General features: G+C 38.0%; 1 protein-coding gene and 1 long non-coding RNA gene across 2 annotated transcripts in view; one reads left to right on the forward strand and one right to left on the reverse strand.

Moving 5' to 3' along the window:
• Positions 1-19630, reverse strand: part of LOC114255686 — a 137891-nt gene that overhangs the window by 91839 nt on the left and 26422 nt on the right. The gene's annotated exons all lie outside the window — the stretch shown is intronic.
• Positions 13598-19502, forward strand: LOC105838051. The gene is made up of 2 exons (XM_028188751.2): positions 13598-14842; positions 15791-19502. The coding sequence occupies exons 1-2, from the start codon at positions 14362-14364 to the stop codon at positions 16000-16002; spliced, it is 693 nt and encodes a 230-aa protein (XP_028044552.1). The 5' UTR covers positions 13598-14361; the 3' UTR covers positions 16003-19502.

A 19630-nucleotide genomic window follows, 5' to 3' on the forward strand; every position in this document is an offset into this window, starting at 1 on the left:
AACCGCGAGCGGATCTGACACAATATATCATGCCACTTCGCGTAAGGAGATACACATCTCCATCTGCTTTAGATAGTGCTTACACTTGTTCTCGTTAAACGCCGAGTTGCATTACAGCACAATAGCAAGGATCTTAACTGCGTGTGATAACATTTAGTGCACATTGTCGCAAACATTCGCTTACTTCAATTTATAACTTGACTACGTTCCGATAACAAGCCAGTATTCTGTTAATTGTAATATTGCTATTATTTCTATTATTTTATTGATTTTTTCATTTAATTCTACATTTGTAATTATTTATGACTTTATTATAACAAATTTAGATTTTAGATTTTATTTCATAAATACTTATGTATATAATACACCTCTAATCACATTCATTTTTCTTTAAAAGATGAAGACCGACATAAATAAAATTATATAATAGATATGAAATTACAGAGTAAGAAATGTTAGCTTAGTAAGTAAGATTATCTCTCTAAAAGGAAATGTAAGAATAATAAAATGTGAGAGAAAGAATATTCTGAGATTCTGTGAAATGAGAAACCAGTAAAACTTACAAGTTCGAGAACGAATGAAAATACGTATGAGTGTAATTGAAGAGGAACAATGTTCATGAAGAACTAAAAAGAATAGTTTGAATATAGATATAAAGAACGAACCGATAAGGTCGGCAAGTATAAAATGTAATATAATATTCCATAGTTGAACCAAATATTTATAATCTGTAGTCAATTTTCAGTGCATATATTTGCTATTAACATTGCTGTAAGCAAGACCATCGATTTTACCGTAAAAATATGCACGAATAAAAATTGCAATTAAAATTCTTACACATGAGGTTAAAAATAAGATTAGAAAGAAGGAAGTAATTAAACGGTTGTAAAAAGTTTCTTCTACCATTTTTTTTTAAACACGAATTAAACGTGGTAAAATAAATATAACAACCATAAGTAGCATCAGCGTATCACAAAGAGATACTAAGAACGCAATTTATGTGTATTATCTCACCTATGTGTTCGTGGATTTTACAAAGCCGCGCTCATTCTTGGATTCATTATGATCTCAATTACGTGTAATTAATAGAGTTGAATAAGTTAATATTTTAAACTAAATTAAGTTAAAATAAAGTTAAGTTAAAAATAAGTTAAAATAAAGTTAAAATTAATTTAGTTACATTAAAAGTTACATCAGAAATTAAGATTAAATTAATTTAAGTTAAAGTAAAAGTTAATTTTGTAAAATATTATTTACGTATTAAATTTAATCTAGACACTGATTAATGTACTTTCTGTCCTCCAAGTTGGAACATATAATTTTTCGAAGGCGCGACTGCGAGAGGGATGAGCAGGAGTCAATTATCAGCTTTATCGGAGCTCATTTATGTCATGTCGGAATAATGCGCCGCGTGTAATATAATATTGCCGCCGCGATCTATTATGATAATTACAATAGTAATGGGAGGAAGCCATGAATTGTTTGTTTTATATATATTATATATAGCGAGGAATTCTGTCGCGTGAAGTGATGAAGGGGAAAAATACGACTTGCATAACGCGCAAGTTAAATGCGTGCACTGCGCGAAGTTGCATTAATCGTGGTGCGACTGTTTCTCGCAATTTTTACGAGCTACCCTATTTGCTTCTTCGCGGCGCAGCATCACCGCGTACGACGAAGAAAATGCGACAGCGTAACGTGATAAAGAATTCCCAAGGGCGGCGGAAACAGCTTTAATTAAAGGCGGATGAGATGTAAGCATGAGATATAAGTCCGCTCGTTCAGACATTTCGTTCGTCCTCCATCTTCTCTAGCGAAATTTGCACATCATTTGTTTTAACGACGACAATCTTCAACACTGAGAAACTAAATTAATGTGTAGCGAAAATTGGACCGCGATTTTCGCGTGTCGATTTATGCATCGTTGTTGTCTTTTTTATTACCAAGTTGGTCGTGATGCATGCTAAAATCACGTTTAAGTGAAAAAGTTTTTAATTAAAAAATACATATGTTACTGAAAATTGAGTCTAAAACCTGTTTTATGATAACATTTTGTTAGATTATCAATTAGACTTTTTCGAAACATAAAACTTTAAAAAGATGAGAGAATTGCTTTATCGTATGTTGCTTTCTAATTTCTCTTTAAATTAAGATCTAACAATTAAACATGTAAATTTAGAAGTCTGCCAAAATTATTCATGTTAAATTAGTAAAAATTATTCGTGTTATTTTTACTATTTTCAATATATATATAATTTTCCTTTTTTTTTTTAATGAGTTCAGAATTTGAATGTATCGAGTCATAAAAATTTTGTATCATTTTTATATAGAAATATAATTTTAGTTTAATGATTTGGCCTATTAATTATAAAGAAATGAAAGTAATGAGCAATGTAATAAATTTGCAACATTTCTTTTTGTTTGTAGAAGTCTATCACGATATTTTATATACTTTAAATATATATGACCTACACGTACGCGAAGACGTTATCGTTAGTCTCGTATTGTTCGCTATAGTATAAATGATATCTCTACTAAAGTTCGATAATTTAGTAGTCCCGGTAGGAGCCCGTCTATGCGGGCGGTTAATCACGAATTCCTTTTGCATTGGTACACGTTGGATAGACAAACTCTGCTCTGGGGTTCTCGACTTGACCGCTTGTGGGTACGTGGCACGCGCGCGGGGTCTTTCAAGAAACACATTCGAGCGGGATCGCTTTCATGTAACGTCGCGTCGTAGAGTTATATAGAATTACAAAGGCTTTGATCTTTCACTTCGACAAAGTGCTGCGAGCTGAGGAGCGCGCCACTATTGCCTTAAGTGCCAAAGACAAAGATACGGTTGTCTCATTGAGAAAAATTGATCGCGCTAAATGCACAAAATATTAATATAATATCACACGTTAATATCATGTAATATCAAACACTTTTAAAGTGGATCCACGTTATATGTTAGTGATAACAGAAATTTTTTTAAAAATCGTACCGTTTAAAAAAAAATAGAGAAATGCGATAAAGCAAAAATAATAGCAATTTTTTTATTAATAAATCTTATTTTTATTTGAAAAAATAATGTATATTAGTAACTATATTTAATTTTATGAATAATTTTGTCAGGTTTTAAAATTATTTAATGAGAATTATATATTGCATTGTTGAGAATAATTATCTCAATTCTGCAAAATTAGATTTACACATAAAAAAAAATTGTATTGCTAGTTTTTTATTGTTGGCATAAAATTCTTTAATTTCACGACATTTGTTTCAACAATGGCACCAAATGGTGACCATGCACATTTGTATTAATCGATATAATTTATATGTATAATATCCACGTATAATACCTGTGTTTTGTAACATGTAGTACAACTATTTGCATTACTTCTGCATACTGTATGAATATTTAAACTCGACGAATGCCTGCGTTAATGCAACGAGTGACTTAGTCGTTTATTACGAGTAACGCGATTAAAAGTGTAATTGATCACACGCTCATTGACCGAATAAATTTCTGTTGATAATCTCGCGAGACAACGTTGCACGAAATAAATCACGGTGTGACAGTTCGCACCACGCGTAATACAATTTTTCGTCGCGCCGCGCTAGCGAAGCGATAAGGACGATAAATGCGCTGATATATTAGAAACGTGCGTATTACCGCGTTAGTACGCGTGAAAGGGAAACTACCATCGCGATACATCAAGTCATATAAAATTCTAATCTCGATCATTAATAACCACGGATAGAGCATTGTGAGCACCAGCTGTCGCGACGTGTTTACAAAGCTATTTATCTTTCTCGCGCAGCACTAATCATGGCTGGAGTAATTGTGGCTGGATTTTGCCAAGAGAAACCGTTATTGACGCAAGTACTGGTCATTCCGATTTTGCGCTATTTCGTACGAAACAACAATTTATTAATAAATCCATATCTGCCTTTAGGATATATGATATTTAAATAAAATGGTAATCTCTAAATGTCATATAAATAGCATTAGGTTTGTAATTAACTAAAATATAAATTAATATTATAAACTTGTAAAAAAAACAATATAATAAGTGTAATAGCTAAATAAAATCTATATTTATGTTTAAAGTTTATTGTGCTTAAATTTTTTTAATACAAAAAATGCATAAATTATAAATTTATTGACTACAAATCAAAGAAATAAATAATTTTTTATTATAGAATGTATAAATATACAATAATAACTTTTATAAAGATTTTTAGAACATTTATATGTCACGTTTGTCGTGCATGCACAAAATTAGTTATTTTCGAGTATGTATGCGCTACTTGTTATTGATAAGTACCTGTGAAACTGAACAACTGCGATTAATAGAATGAAATGCATTAAACGTGGATAAATAGCTACATTTCTACTGTTTATTGATACAACATTAACGTTCAGTACGTTTGGAAGTAATAACTTGTTGCACACACAACAGGTCTTGATAAAATACATAAATAATGAGTAAAATGTTTTCTGCATAAATTATCTCTCTCTCTCTCTCTCTCTCTCTCTCTTTCTCATCAATACAAAGCATTAATAGATGCAACTAATGTAGATATGACAACATCCATATAATAATAAATAATAAAAAGAGAGTAACAAATTAACAAGAGTTTGCACATGTTCTTAGAAACGGCTAATGAAGGACTATCAAGAGACCAATGTTTCAGAGAGTAGTACGGGCAAGTTTATTGAAGTACGTTTGTTTGCGTATCTCGTCTAAGCACATGTAGAACATTGTTCGGTAACGAGCAACTTGATTCCGCTCGATCAACAGGTCTTAAGATCGCGACAAGTGCCGCTTTACACACAGAGCGAAGGTGTTGCGCTTGAGCAAGCAAGCGTGACAAGTGCAAGTGTATTGGAATCTCGAACTTTGATTTACGTAACAGCACTACCGATCCGTGAAGAATCGTTGACAGCCCGCCGACATGTTAATCCGCGGGAACACGTGGCTACGTCTTTTATCGCATCTGTCGCATTAATAAAGTTACGTACAAAATCTGATAAAAATCTGCATACATCTCTGTTATTTATTTAGATAAAATTTCTTACATTTACGGACACTTGAATCTTTTAATGAAGAAAGGGATTATTATTTTATTGCATTGAAATGAGAGAGAGAGAGAGAAAGAGAGAGAGAGAAAGAGAGAGAGAGAGAGAGAGAGAGAGAGAGAGAGAGAGAGAGAGAGAGAGAGAGAGAGAGAGAGAGAAATTATATATATTTAATATTTCATGAAAAATATCTCCTTGTTCAGTTTATATAAATTGTAAATTTTCTCGAATTAAGAGAAATATTAGATTCAAATAAATAAATAATTTTATAAATGAGAAACAAAAAATACGATAAATATCGGGCAGATTGTAAACATTAAAGATTTACACAAAGTAATTGCTTCATATATCAATATAAGAGAAAAAAAAAATTTATATAATAATAATGATTGTGTGTGTGTGTGTGTGTATGTAATAAAAATTGCTAAGAATAGAATATATTCTTTATATAATGTTTCATCGTTTATTCGTTTTTATAAGTGTGCAATGAAAACCGATACAAAAAGCCATAAATCAGAGAGATGTTTCGCTTAAATTCCGTATTTATCAACAATTTCAACGAGTGGGAAGATCGCCTGTGTCGATACAGGTGTTATCTTAATTGTCGTTTATTTGCCGGCTTTGTTACCGTAATGGAAACAACACTCGATAATCCTTTTCGCGCCCCGTGTGAGTAAGTTTGTGAGTAATTAAGTACCGGAATGAAGATTGATTAACTACGCGGGGATGCTCGTTAAGATCTCATCGCTTTTGTATTGCGAACTTGTCGAAAGCTCCTCTCGCCGTCCCGTGTTTTTGTGGCCACTTAGGGCTCAAGGAAGATGATATAATGTTTGACCGACACCATAAAAATAACCAGCGGATTAAAATTGTAAAAAAAAAGCATTACTATCGATTTAATAGTTCCACACGCAATTGCGTATAATTATCAAATCAAAGAGATTTCACTAAAATAAAACCTTTACGTCTTACAAAAAATATTACGAGAACATTCTAACATTTTTTTAAAACATTTTTATATAGTTTGAATTTTTAGCAATTCAGCAACTGCCAGTTCAGGTAATTTATTCAGGCGTCATCAACTTGGTAAATTCAAACGCAGAACGTACAGCGGGAGAAAATGGCGGTACCGCCGAGCGTAACATATTTTTTATCTCCGCGGCAATAAGATAACAGAAGAATTGTTTAGTGATCGTGTACATCTTAACAATTTGTAACGCCGTAGCATCGCGGTCGGGGAATTAATTCGGGCGCGCTCTCAACGGGCGGTACGTGACGAAACGTAAAAATTAAAAGCTTCATAGTCGCCGGTTACGTCGCCGCGGACATTATGTACCCGAGATTAATCGCCGAACGCTCGGCGCGGTGCCTCTAGACGAGGCCTCGGCTCTAAAACTACCCTTCCCCTCGCCCTCGACCGCTGCGACCGCGATATCTCGTGCGGAACAGGGCGGACAGAATTACGTTAGCCTTATCGTTAGCCGTTAACCCGCGTGCCCGTTTTCCAAGTGATACGTACAGCGCGCCGTTGAAATTGCACCGGGAGAAAAATAGCCCGGGGAAATTCCGCGACGTTAGCATGTCGTACAACGTGGCCGTGGGGCTCACCGTTGGGGCCCTTCCCCTTCTCCCCCCCCCCATCCCCCGTCGGGATAAGAGAGAGAGTGTCCCGAGCGAATGAGAAATTTCCGTGGGAATTTTAATTGAGCTTCTGACGACTGGGGCGCAATAAGCGCGGGCGAGCGCTGGCAAGCGAACTGCTTCCGACTGCTCGTGATCTCGTCCAGCGACAACCCCGTCTGCGCGCTCTCTCTCTCTCTCTCTCTCTCTCCCCTCCCCCTTCTCCCACCGAGAATAAAAACTCCGTTCTCCTTGCTTGGAATTCGCGTAATCCGCGTAAATACATTTTTACGAGCTTGTCACGGACGTTTACTATTGCTTTTTACTCGAGGACTCTTGCTCGCCTCGTCTCGTGCTCGCCTGATTTCAGCAAATCCAAAGAGAACAGAAATTCCTTCTGAATTTTTATTTTCCATCAATCGTCATTGTTACCGTATTTTAACATAATTATCCTTTGACAGTTATCTCCGCGTTGAGAATTGTCCTCTTTCTCTCTCCTCGAAATAAATCTCTGTTAAAGGAAATCGAACTTTTATATTATATTAAAATTAAAATTTCATATTTTACGATGCGAATTGATAAAGATTACCAGTTTTGCAACTTGTTACCTTTACGATAATGGTATGCTATTGTAATATAATATATTATTTATGTTTATTCATTGTTATCCAAATTTCTAATCGTATTACATTTGTATTAAAGAGATTTGCATATATGTACAAGAAACAAGTTGATTAATAATAAATCCACATCTCTAATTTATATTTATATGTTTCGGCGCATCTTTGTGCGTCGTGCTGTGAAGCAATTACGCTTACATACAAGATATTTGTATGTCGTTGTTCGAGGAATGTCCCCGAGAAATCGGTAGCCCGCCGTCAACGGGGAAGGGTCGTCGTCTGGTCACCTTTCCTTTCCGCTGTTCGGCAAACGCGTCAAGTGCAAATTGCCGTAGATTCAGCCGATCTGGGTCAGATCCTCGGTGTGCCACGGGTCGTCGGAACTGTGACCGAGCGCTCCGCGATTAAACGAAGCCGCAAATGTAGAGGACTCAGGTTTCCCCGTAAGACAGGAGAGTCTTCTTTCTCTCGGCCCCGGAAGCCCCTTATCGCCCCGATGGAATCGTACCCGCGCCGGGAGATTCGAGCTTCTTGACTTACGATTCGGGATACGAAGTTGCGCGTATCGCGACTTTTATAGCTCGGACCACATGTACACGGCTGATCTTTTCATATACGGTGCGAGACCCTCGGCTTCGCGAAACTGTTTCGATTCGCGGAATTTCGACGACGGGGTATCGTGCGAGCTGAGGCAACACGCGAAATTTAAAGAAAGTTATCACGAGCAGATTGTACGGTTGCAATTAGATTATAATTAATCTTTAACTGATACGGCCAGACGGAAAGGAAAAGAGAGGGCGAAAGAGAGTCACGCACAATTATAAATATTTTATATGTAATAACTTATGTAATATTACTAATAATCTAATCTAATAATAGTAGCAATATTAAAAAGCTACATATTTTGATTGAAAAAAATTGTCATTTATGTGATAAAAGAATTGATAAAATATTACTCGAAAAAATCCTGCATATGCCAATGATCCATTTGTGCTCCTTGCGGATAACAAGATTAATTTAAAGTGCTAGAGATATCACTTTAGATACGTCTATTTGATGAATGTAATTATCATAAATACCTTGGTACAATCGGAGTTAAGGGTTGCATTACAATAATTAGATATCCCATTAAATTGATTGCTCATAAATGGCGAAGTACATCTCTCAATATGCACGATGAAAACGCCAATTAGTTTAATCGAGTCTCGTTCACCTTCTGACGCATATCACGTGCAAAACGAACGCGTAATACAGCGACGGCGGCGGCGCGACGTTTACAAATGTACCTGCAAATCGCGAAATGCAATGTGCGCTAAATTATTTACGCTGGCTCGTCGCGGCTAGCTTCAACGGTTTGTGTACCGTCAATCGCACAGTTCTCATGTTAATGAGAGTTTGGACTTTAATTTATTTATTACTTTTATCGCGCGTACATCATTTCCGTTTATCGAATACTTGGACGGAGATACGGCATGGTCAATTTATTATCCGCGGGTGATAAATTACTTGGAGGGTGACGCACCTAATACACTTGCGATGTAATCTTCTCCAATTCTCGAGATGAAGATAAAAAACAATTTAACGTGCGCTTTCCGATACGAAACGCGCCACCACAGCGGCACGACGATTGTATCGTGTCATTGTTCCGCCGGGACTCCGTAAGTTCATTTGATTATCGCTATGCATACGTAATATCTTGCGTTCGACTTGCTTGAAATATGCTTTCGTGAGCGACAATAATAAAGAGAGACATTAGCACAAAGAGAAAGAGAGAGAGAGAAAGAGAGAGAGAGAGAGAGAGAGCTGTCACAAATGCACTTAATCGTTTGATGTGGAGATATGGACTATTTGGCTATGTATGCGCATAATTGAACGCATTTATATTCGCCAAAGAAACGGACTCGCGTGGCGCATACTCGTCGTCGTTCTCGCCATCGAAACAGCCGTTTGCGTTTCAAAGGGTTGTCGCGCGCCGGCTAATAGCGGCGCTCTTTACTACATATATCCGCAGAATTTCTTCACAAAGAAAATCCAATTAGCGGTGCGTATGGCGAGTGCCCGCGGCTGTATTTCCCTTCACGTTCATTATCATAGTCGTAGTCCATTAATCGGGTTATCAAATGTGTGGCGAGGTCGATCGTTAACGTCGATCGTGCCTTATTGGACACCACCGTAAATCCCGCCGATCAAATTATGTATGTCACGAGTGACGGGCATTTGCGATAATAATATATTATAATAATACTTATATTATTAATCCGCGCGTATTATAATGTATAAACGGTAGCTCGTTAATCGCATGATCGCATTTGCACGTGCAGTTGTTGCGCCAGATTTACCATATTACAGGCACATAACGCCGCTTGTTATTTCAAATAGACAAATCGCACGGATATTTTCCATGTATACCATATAATACACTGCACTCCAGTGAATATGCTAATCATCAGCGCTAATCGGGAAGCCCCGCTGTGGAATTAACGGCAAAAACCAGTTACGCATGTGTTCGATTTAATATCGCGTGTGTCGCGCGCGACCGGCGAGAGGAGGTTGTAAAGAGAATTTTCGCAACTGCATCAACTCGACGTTTCTTATCGTCACGACAAAGAAGACGGTGGAGACGGTTTCCATCGAGCGCCAAGCCAACTTCCGGTTGGCTCTCTTTCGTGAAAGCCGTATCTCCCCCGAGCGCGTTTTAAACTGTAGTAAAGAAAAAAAGTTCTGTGTCAGCTGTTTAATGTCAATGTTGCTCTTTAAATATAAAATGTGAATTGTTACAAAGCACGCGACCCTCGTTGTCTCTAGCTCTCCCCTTGATAATTCACAAACTGTAATACGGATAATTTAACTGAAAAACTATAGAAGACTAAAAAAAAAAATAAAACTAACCGTCGAAAGTTGTTACATGATTACGGTAAAATATTTTTCAACAATCATTGTACAGTTTTATTTCTTTTGCTGTTCCCATCATTCTACTGTTATTATTCCATTTCAGGAGCAACAGACAGCAATAGAATCTTACATGAATGGAGAGCTGCGCTTAAGGATTGCTTTCTATTCAAATGGGCACATCTTCTATAGAGGTCCTGTTTTCGAACGAATCGGATAATTTCGAGAATTTTGATTCGAGAATCATTCAGGAGCAAAGAATGGTCTTTATTTATAATAATTAATTAATAAGTTAATTTAAAAATTAAAAATATTGAGCGAAAAAATTGCAATGCAACTCCAATAAATCTGTGGAAATTACTCGGAAAAATATTCGAGGCTGAAAACTAACGTAATACTCTTATGCACAATAAATATTTACTCTTTCAAAAAATATTGCAGCGCAAGAATAACACGCAAATATAACATATATATGTACGGTTTTATTTAGCTAACAAAATAAATTTAAATTAATATCAGTAACGCATACAACTTCCTCGTAAATTATTAGTAGCATTGGATAATATTTATGTAATTCATTTTATACATAGGGTATTAACTAATTTTAAAAAATAATAAAAATATGATTAAAATGCATTATTCTCTTAACTTATAATAACACCTTTATACATGAGTGTAATTACAGTTGATTATTTGCATCCCATAAAGTACAGATAATTATTTGCAGGTAGGCATACTCAGTTACGTAATTTAATTTAATTTAATTATATGATTTATATCGCATTATCTATATGGACACTTCATATATGCATAATATTCTCGCGCTTTATATATTTTATTAATAATTATTTACATCCCTTGAAAAGAGGTTTGGGTTTGAAATAAAAGTGTTTCAAATAAATATTCACAGATAAAAATGAACTCTCCTCTTCTCAAGCAAGTCAAGTATTGCGTCTCGACGTTGAGGAAAGCTCGCGATTGTAGTACATATCTCACAGGAAGGCGGAAGCCATTTGCGATGCCAGCTGAGAGGAAGGAAGCGATTTAATGCGATCTCCTGGATCATTTTTCAATGCACGCTACCTGAAGATGCGCTGTCTATTAATACGTAATCGGTTTTATGACATTGCAAGTCATCGTGAAACGCCATTTGGAACTCGCGCCAACTCTTGCGAAGTGGAATGCATGCTACGCACAGGACTGTCAGTAATTTTACATACAACAAACAAAACACGTATATGCAAGAAACTAAAATAAATTCCTAAAATAGATTCCTAACAAAAATTTACCAAGTTCCTCTTCAATATTAATTTTTATTTCGTAATATTTTTAGACTACGGTACTTTTATGCTATAATATCAATTAAAAAAAATTTTGAAATGACTTGTAAAATCTTAAAAATCTATGTGTGTGCGCGCGCACACACAATTGGAATGAATTTGCTAAAGCCTTTACAAATTTAGCTAGACGCAAATTTGAAAATAAATTTGTTGGAATATCAAAATAATTATAAAGCATCTTGAGCAATGCTATCAAAAGTTTTAACATTCTAGTAACCAGTTTGAGTGTGTACATAATTATTTTAATGGAGGCAGTCTGAATATTTAGACACTTCAGTAAAATCGTTCTTTCTGTGTACAAGCTATGCATGATTTATTTATAATTATGTAAAGTTTGCATTTTTTTACGTGTTAAAAGTGGATACTCATTTCAAGTTAAATTTTTGTATACGTAATTCCAAGTTTCTGCGTATGCAATCTCGCTTTCACGCAAACTATTTTCTATTTTTATTTCGTTTCTGTACACTGATTGACAGACCGCTACATTCGAATTAGCGCTATATTTTTTTTTAATATAACTTTCTTCTTTTACTTTAGTACGTACCTATGCTTGAAAGTCTCTAACGAGAGTGAAGCTCTAGTGTACTTAATTTTGTTACCTGTTTATCTAGTTTATTGTTAGTTACTTCCTTGTTTACTGATAATTGCGTGTTTTGACGTCTCCGTGCGACGTTTATCTGCCAGTCTCGGAAGTGCATCTTCACGTGGACATCTGTATAAGCGATCGGAACCGGAACCGGGCGCGGATGCACGCGCGCGTGTATGCGTAGCGGCGTGTATGCAGAGCGTGCCGGTATAAAAGCCTAGAAAACAAGCTAGCAAGTTGCAGTACTCACTTGGCCGCCTGAAATATCGTAATGGTGAAGATGACTTTCAAGGTAGAGTGTCGAAATACATTCGCGAAGGAAGGAAAAGTGACGCGGATCGGAGAAAGTGCTCGTTAAAAGAACAGTCCCTCGACATGTAGACAGAGAAATAGAGAAAGAGAATTGAAAGCGAAAAGAGAGAGTGAAGTACAAAAGATCTAAAAAAAAAGGGAATGTAAAGGGCGATGGATTTTAAATTGCAGTAAATTACGCATATAATTGGTCCGGTGAGACGAGCGTGATGAGAAGAGACGACGAAATAAATAATTCGGAACGGAGCGAGAAGAGAGGTAGCTCTACGCGCGGTTTTGTCGCGGAGACCTGAGCAATGTCGTGAATGTAAGATGGGATTAAAGTGTTCCTCGGTATTTAAGTCTACGCGATGTAATTAGTTCGTTCGACCGGATTGTTGCAAACGTAAGTTTTTGGCGAAAGATAGCGTCCGTTTCGCAGCGCGGCAGGGCGTTGCCCGAGAGGTGGGTAAAGATTTCTGCGGGGTTGAACTTCATGAAAATTAAAAAGTGCACGGTCCGACTTGTAACAAACGCTTCCCTTTAATTGTATTAAGCGCTCGTTCTCTTGTACCCAGCTAATCTCGAGATCTTCTCAACCTCAGAAGACTTTTTTTTTTATAGCCAAGAGTTCTATTATTTTCTCGCGTAAATGTGCCTGTGCGCGTGTACAGAGCGGACATACACCTCTTTCTTATGTATTTTAACGATCTCGTGTTACGCCTCTATTGTAGGGAAAACTGATATTAGAACTACGAGGGCTTTTAAATCAAGTTAATATAGATAATTGTCTTTAAAGTAGCTTGTTTATTACACGCTCCAAACTTTGCGCAAATTATAATGTGATATATATATATATATATATATACACACACACACATATATATATTTATATATGGCCTTTTGCTAATGATACATTAAATATACATGATATTGCAAAGTTTCATAACTCGACGAGTGCATGTAAAATCTTACATAGTACATTTTAACATGCACATATTCTATCTCTTTCCGCATATATTGCACTATATTCCTAACTTGGGCGTGTACTTATATATGCAGTAATGCAAACTGCACTTCTACGTGCATTTTATATGTACAATTACTATAAAACAGTGCCTGGGTGTGACATTAGTTTTCACAAAATTTCCATAAAATAAAATAATCTTTTTTATATTTTTTATGTATACTTTATCTAAAGTGTGAACTTACTATTTTGAGTATTGATTTTTTTAAAATAATCTGCGAGTATCGCCGTGCTTTTTGTTTTACATCAGACTCGCTCAGCTTTGCCCGAAGACAGCGTAATCTCCTTATTATATCAATCTATAACTCCATATAATTAAAAGGATTTAAATATCGAATGAGCTTTAATTTTAAGACGCGAAGGCCGATGAAGCGTGGAAACGAAGAAACGTTCCCCGATGAATCACCCGTCCATTTCGCTCTTTTAATCGAGTCACTTCCGTTGGACTGGTCCATGTTGGTTTAAACATTGACAATCGAACTCTCGGGATCCCCGTAATTAAAAACGAAGGGTCGACGACCCGGTCTACGCTACCCGATGTCGATGTTTATATCGTAAATTTCTAGAGTTTCATCATGGCGAGTGAGTTTGTATACACAGGCGACATTGATCGTGTAGATCACGATTACATTTCCGGTGCAATTTCGATTCGCCGAACGCGTTCTACTAGCTTGAAATATTCCAATTTGTTCGACTGTTTATATGCGCGCACGGGAAAAAGCATTTGGCACTGAAAACGCGTAAAAACGCGTTTAAATTACATTTCCCTTCGCACGACAATTTCTCCCTGTCAATTGATTTTATTTTACAAGAAATATTTTTTTCTTTAAAGGCAGCTTTTTTTTTTCTCCCCGTAAATAAGAAAGCTGCAATAGACCGGGAGATTACGAAGACCTGCGGAAGGGTCCCGGGGTAAATATATGTCCAACGGTTATGTAAATGAACTCTTCGGTTCACAACACGCGCTATTTACAACCGTGATCGATAACTATCAGAGCATCGAAAGCCCCTTCCGTCGTGCCGGAGGTGAGTCGCCGGACACAACACGACACCGCCGACATAAACTTCTTGTGCTGCAGGTCACCGTCGCACTAACCATCGGCCTCGCCCTGGTCGATCGATCAATCGCCGGCGTGATACCGCTGGATGATCATCATCATGTCTCGGTGGCGAGCTCGTACATGCATTTCCATGGGCCGGTGCAGGGACCCGAATACGAGGTGAAAGTGCCACACGTACCTGTGGACCATCACGGCGAGCACAACTATATCACTCACCACGAGCATCGTCCTCACGACGGCTACACGGTCGACTACGTGGCGAAGCCCAAATACGAGTTCTCGTACGGTGTCGAGGATCATCACACCGGTGACTTTCACGGACAGAAGGAGTCCAGCGACGGTGAGTGAGAAAGGACAAAGTCACTTCTATATCTCTTCGTGACTTTCGCGGGACGACGACAGCGACGAGAGCCACCGAGTCTCTGAATGGGTCGGCTACCTGTGGCTACCGTTTATCCGCTTGCCACCGTGGCGGCGGCTTAGCGTTCCGACGTCGGTTGACGTCGGCAAAAATTGCCATGGTTGAAAAGAAAATTGCATTTCTACGGAGACTGCTCGAGAGCACATGTGTCTGTGTGTGTGTGTGTGTTTGTGTGTGTGTATGTGTGTGTTTGCGCGCGCCTGCGCGCGTTTCGTATCAACTCTTCAGTCGGAACTACGTTTTCTTACTCGAGACGAGTGAAGTTGACTTGAGGAATTGTAAACTGGCTTCAACGGCGCATCGGTGTGATATCGTTGTACTAGCGTGCTATGTGGAGGTATAAACTCACCCTGAAATTGAGCAAACTTTACAGATGCATTCCTTGACCAAGTTGAAATCAATTTTTCCTTAGCTAAAGTATCGAAAAGTGTTTAGTTTAGTTTTTGAACTACAAGCGATTGAAAGTGAAAGACACGTCGAGAATTACGATTCAAGAGTTCGAACAAGCAAAAGAGCCTTTATCTGCACTTTGTTATGACTAGACTTTGCTTGAATAGAATTTTAATTCAACTCTTAAATATGTCGCATTTTTAATATTGAACACGAATAAGAAAAGGTATAAAAACACATTTTTTATTAAATATTTCAGTCGAAAAGTTTTAAATTATTCAAGAGACACGCTACAAAGTGGAATTCAAACATTTAAGTGGCACTTTATATAACTGTGTAAGACTGAAATCATTTAGTAATATGACCGATCAATCAGACTGATGTTGCAGCGTCCGACCATCTATCATAATCTACAATCTCAAAATCGCTGCGTCGAGAAATTCCTTTCTGCCTTTTATCGGACATTTCTTTCCGCAGGACACAGCGTGTCCGGAGAATATACCGTGAAGGATCCAGGTGGTAGTCTTCGGATCGTCACCTACCACGCGGACAAGGAGGGATTTCACGCTATGGTGCACACCTCCGGGAAGAACGATCATTCGGGCGGGGTGTACGGCGGTCAAGGGCACGACGTGGAGACCCATCTTCACGACTACGCCGCGTTAGCCGCGCACGCGGCGACGTACTAAACGGGAAAACTTAGCGACCGCCTATGACAACCGGTGACTGATCGCTTTTTGTACCTGGCACGATTAGACTTTTCCTCGTTCTACGAAATCGTCAACGTTGATGTTTCCGTTTTGTATACCAAAGGCAACAACGGCCCGCTGTCCGTCCGACGTCACATGCAGGGATAACGTATATGGTATATATTATACATTGTAAATATAGTTTTATCCCGCATTTATACACGACATAAACATGACGGAAGAATGCATGTTTATTCCTTTTGTGTTGGCTGGACAGCAGTACTGCCCCGCTATCCCGACAGAATATGAAATTTTGTCAATAATTATTGACGAAACATGATAGACACATGAACTGTATGAATAAGGATTTACAAAATTAATAGAGGTTTCCGATAAATAAAACTGACGTTTCGCTTAATAGAAGTAACGTGACCGAAAATGTTTTTTTATTATGCATTCCTATTCTTTTATGCATATAAACTCTTTTTACGTTTATCGAAAACCTTTTAATTGATTAACATTTTAATCGAGCGTTCGCGTTTATTTGAAAACTCCCGTTAAAATGGATGAAAAGTTAAATATACTATATGTATAAACCACCCACAAGTTATAATTACTCAATTTGCGAGAATTTCTGTGCTGCACTAAAATTACTCAATAGCCCGAATTTTACTCGGATTCGTTAAAAAAAGCAATATAGAATATATTTGAGAAATATAATATTTGTTGAAAATACAATACACGAAATTCATTATCATTTTCCCGAAATATTCTCTATCATGTTTACTGGAAAAGTTATTTAAGAGCATTTACTATTTACATAAATTTTCATATTTTCGTAAATTCAACGGGTATAATGTACATTGAAGAGTGATACATTTCCAAATTATAACGGCTCACGGCAAAAACACTAGTGACGTGCGCTCAAGTCATATTAACTGATACACGGCTGAGCTGATTACGTAGACGGTACAGGATGAGAACTATGTCGTAACACATTACATCGCAGCTCAGAAAGATAAAGTGACAATGATGATACACACGTGGCGCGCAATTGCTTTAAAGTTGCGCCACGTAATTGTCTGTCGCGCGTTTCAGCGGGGAGCGACGTAATATTGCACGTTTCTGTAACAGCGTGGCAGATACGCACATTGTTACGCGACGGGGCACCTTATTACGACACGGCTATCGATCATTAATAACCGGGAAGCTGTATGTACGGCGAAAGATCCGCGCGCGATGTACGTGACGATTGGACTGGAATTGGCGGTGCGACGTTGTGCGGCGAATATCGCGCTCTAATGAAAATAAACTGCTCGTAACAGGAGCGCGCGAGTAATAACTTCTGATGCCCCGAAGTGCGAGGAGATTCCAATTGCCACTGATCACGGGGATTATCGAGTAACGAGTGGCGCGGGGCTTCGACTCGCCGGCGAAATGAAAATCCGGGTCACGGGATTGAATTATCCATTGAATATTATGGCCGCGCGGGCTACAAGTTAAAAATCAATTGTCGGCGCGGATGCTGTTGTAAAGTGACCGAGTGGAAAGAAATGTGTCTCTTTGCATTGTTTTACAAGACTTAAAAGAGCTCATTTAGTTAAAAAGCTCATTTAGAATAGGAAATTTTCCCTTTCTTTCTCTCTCTCTTTCTTTCTGTCGTTTCACAATTATGTTTCACATGGTTAATTTACTAATTTAATTTCTTGTATTTCAAAAAGAATAATTTTTCAAGTATGCGAAAAGAGTGCGCGCGTTTTATTCACGAAAACGCCACATATAGTCGCAAAACAAACGTGGACATTATAAAGTGCTGTTTCGCGAATATTAAACGCAACGTTTCCGGAAAATGAGAAACAAGTCAGTCAAAGGTGAGTCGAGAATACTGTGAAACGAATCGAGACACAGAAAGATACGTAGTGCAAGTTGTACAAATTTATGTGCGACGTAACAGCCGAATATTCGGAGGCGATTTTCTATCGACAAGCCGTAAAGAAAGAGCCATTTAATTTTATTCTATTACGCTGGGACGTATAGATAGAGACGGGCACATCGTCGTTAAACTGCATCTCGCGCAAACTCTCCGGTGACGAAACATCGTTATCGAAAGTGTTTCAAGGAAAAAAGGCGTAATCCCGTCGAGGATGCATCCGAGGCAATACTGTGTTACACGACTCCAGGAAAGACAAGAAGAAACACATTCTCGAGCTAACAATGACGCGATACCTGAAAAGACGCTTGGGAGGAAGAAGAGAGTGGAAAGATATATATATATATAGAGAGAGAGAGAGAGAAAGGGAGAGAAAGAGAGGCAAAGAGATGAAAAATCGTTCAACGCTAACGCTCCAAATATTACGCTTATTACGTCATTAAATCGATATCGGCGCTTCCCGATAATTATTCCCGACGCACGTGTTACGATGAATCAGCAGCAGCGTCTTTCAATAAAAAAAACGATGAATCTCATATCAGTGTGGCGTCGGGGGAGAGGGGTCTGATAATTTTATCACGCGTCTGAAAAGTTCGCCGCTCGCGTGACGTATCGGAATCGCGCTTGCCGCGACCTTACGTGCCGTCGTCGTTCGTTCCGAACGGTTCGCGATAACGATATGTATACGTACTATATGTATATACGTACGTAGGTATTTCGGGGTCGGAAGGGAGGTTTCCAGCCCCGAGAGTCGAGCGGCCGCCTGCGGCAATTTCCGCAGCGCCGCGCGCGAGCTACTAATTACCGCTGGCATCGCGTTGATTATTCCTCCCGCTGCTCGCACCCTCAACAAATCGCTCGTGATCGAGGACCCCGCCGCCGCCGCCACCGCGCTGTCGCGCGCGTAAATGTCGCATGCTGTCTAACAAAGGAGAGTTTATACGGTTTACCTCCGACGTGATCCTCAGCCGTGTTTGAGGAAACCCTCCAGAGAACGTTCCGGAGGCGAATTTCATCTCGCCGGGAATATATATCGTAATCAAATTTCGTGTATTCGGAAACAGAGGCGTGGGAAACAAACGAAAAATTTGAAAAATTTCTCGTTAACGGGTCAATTACGTTTTCCTGTAATGAATCGAAATTATGAAATTACGAAGAGAGGTATTAAATCAATGCAATTATAATTTTAATTACGGCACGTCGCGTAACTATACTCCAGCAGGGATTTTGCCCAAAACGCGGTTCTACGTTTTATCAAATCAATTGATAACCATTGCTTATGCCTGCAGAACGAACAAATTAATAATTCATATTGCTGATTGGAACGTATGATTGTCGCAATCAAGGTTGTCTCGTCAACATAACGAGAACGTCGTGGTTTTATTTGCGTACCCCGAGCGTTATAATAATTAGAATGCGAACATGCATTATGCAGCATCATATCAACGCGTGTATATTATAGTTACGCAGATTGTAATTTCCTAAAAGCACGCCCTCCTGTTACAAAAGCGCTTTGAGAATAGAAAATTTCTGGAAAATATGTAATAAATTACTAGAATGTTTAAAAAAATTTTTTTCATTTTTTGATAACGTCTATATTAATGTTCTTTGTTAATGGTTTTATTAATTATAAATCTATTACCCTGTATCAAATAAACTTTGAAATTTCATTGTTTAATGTATTTGTAATTATATAAC

This window comes from Monomorium pharaonis, chromosome 7 (assembly GCF_013373865.1).
Source record: "Monomorium pharaonis isolate MP-MQ-018 chromosome 7, ASM1337386v2, whole genome shotgun sequence".
Taxonomy (NCBI): Eukaryota; Metazoa; Arthropoda; class Insecta; order Hymenoptera; family Formicidae; genus Monomorium; species Monomorium pharaonis.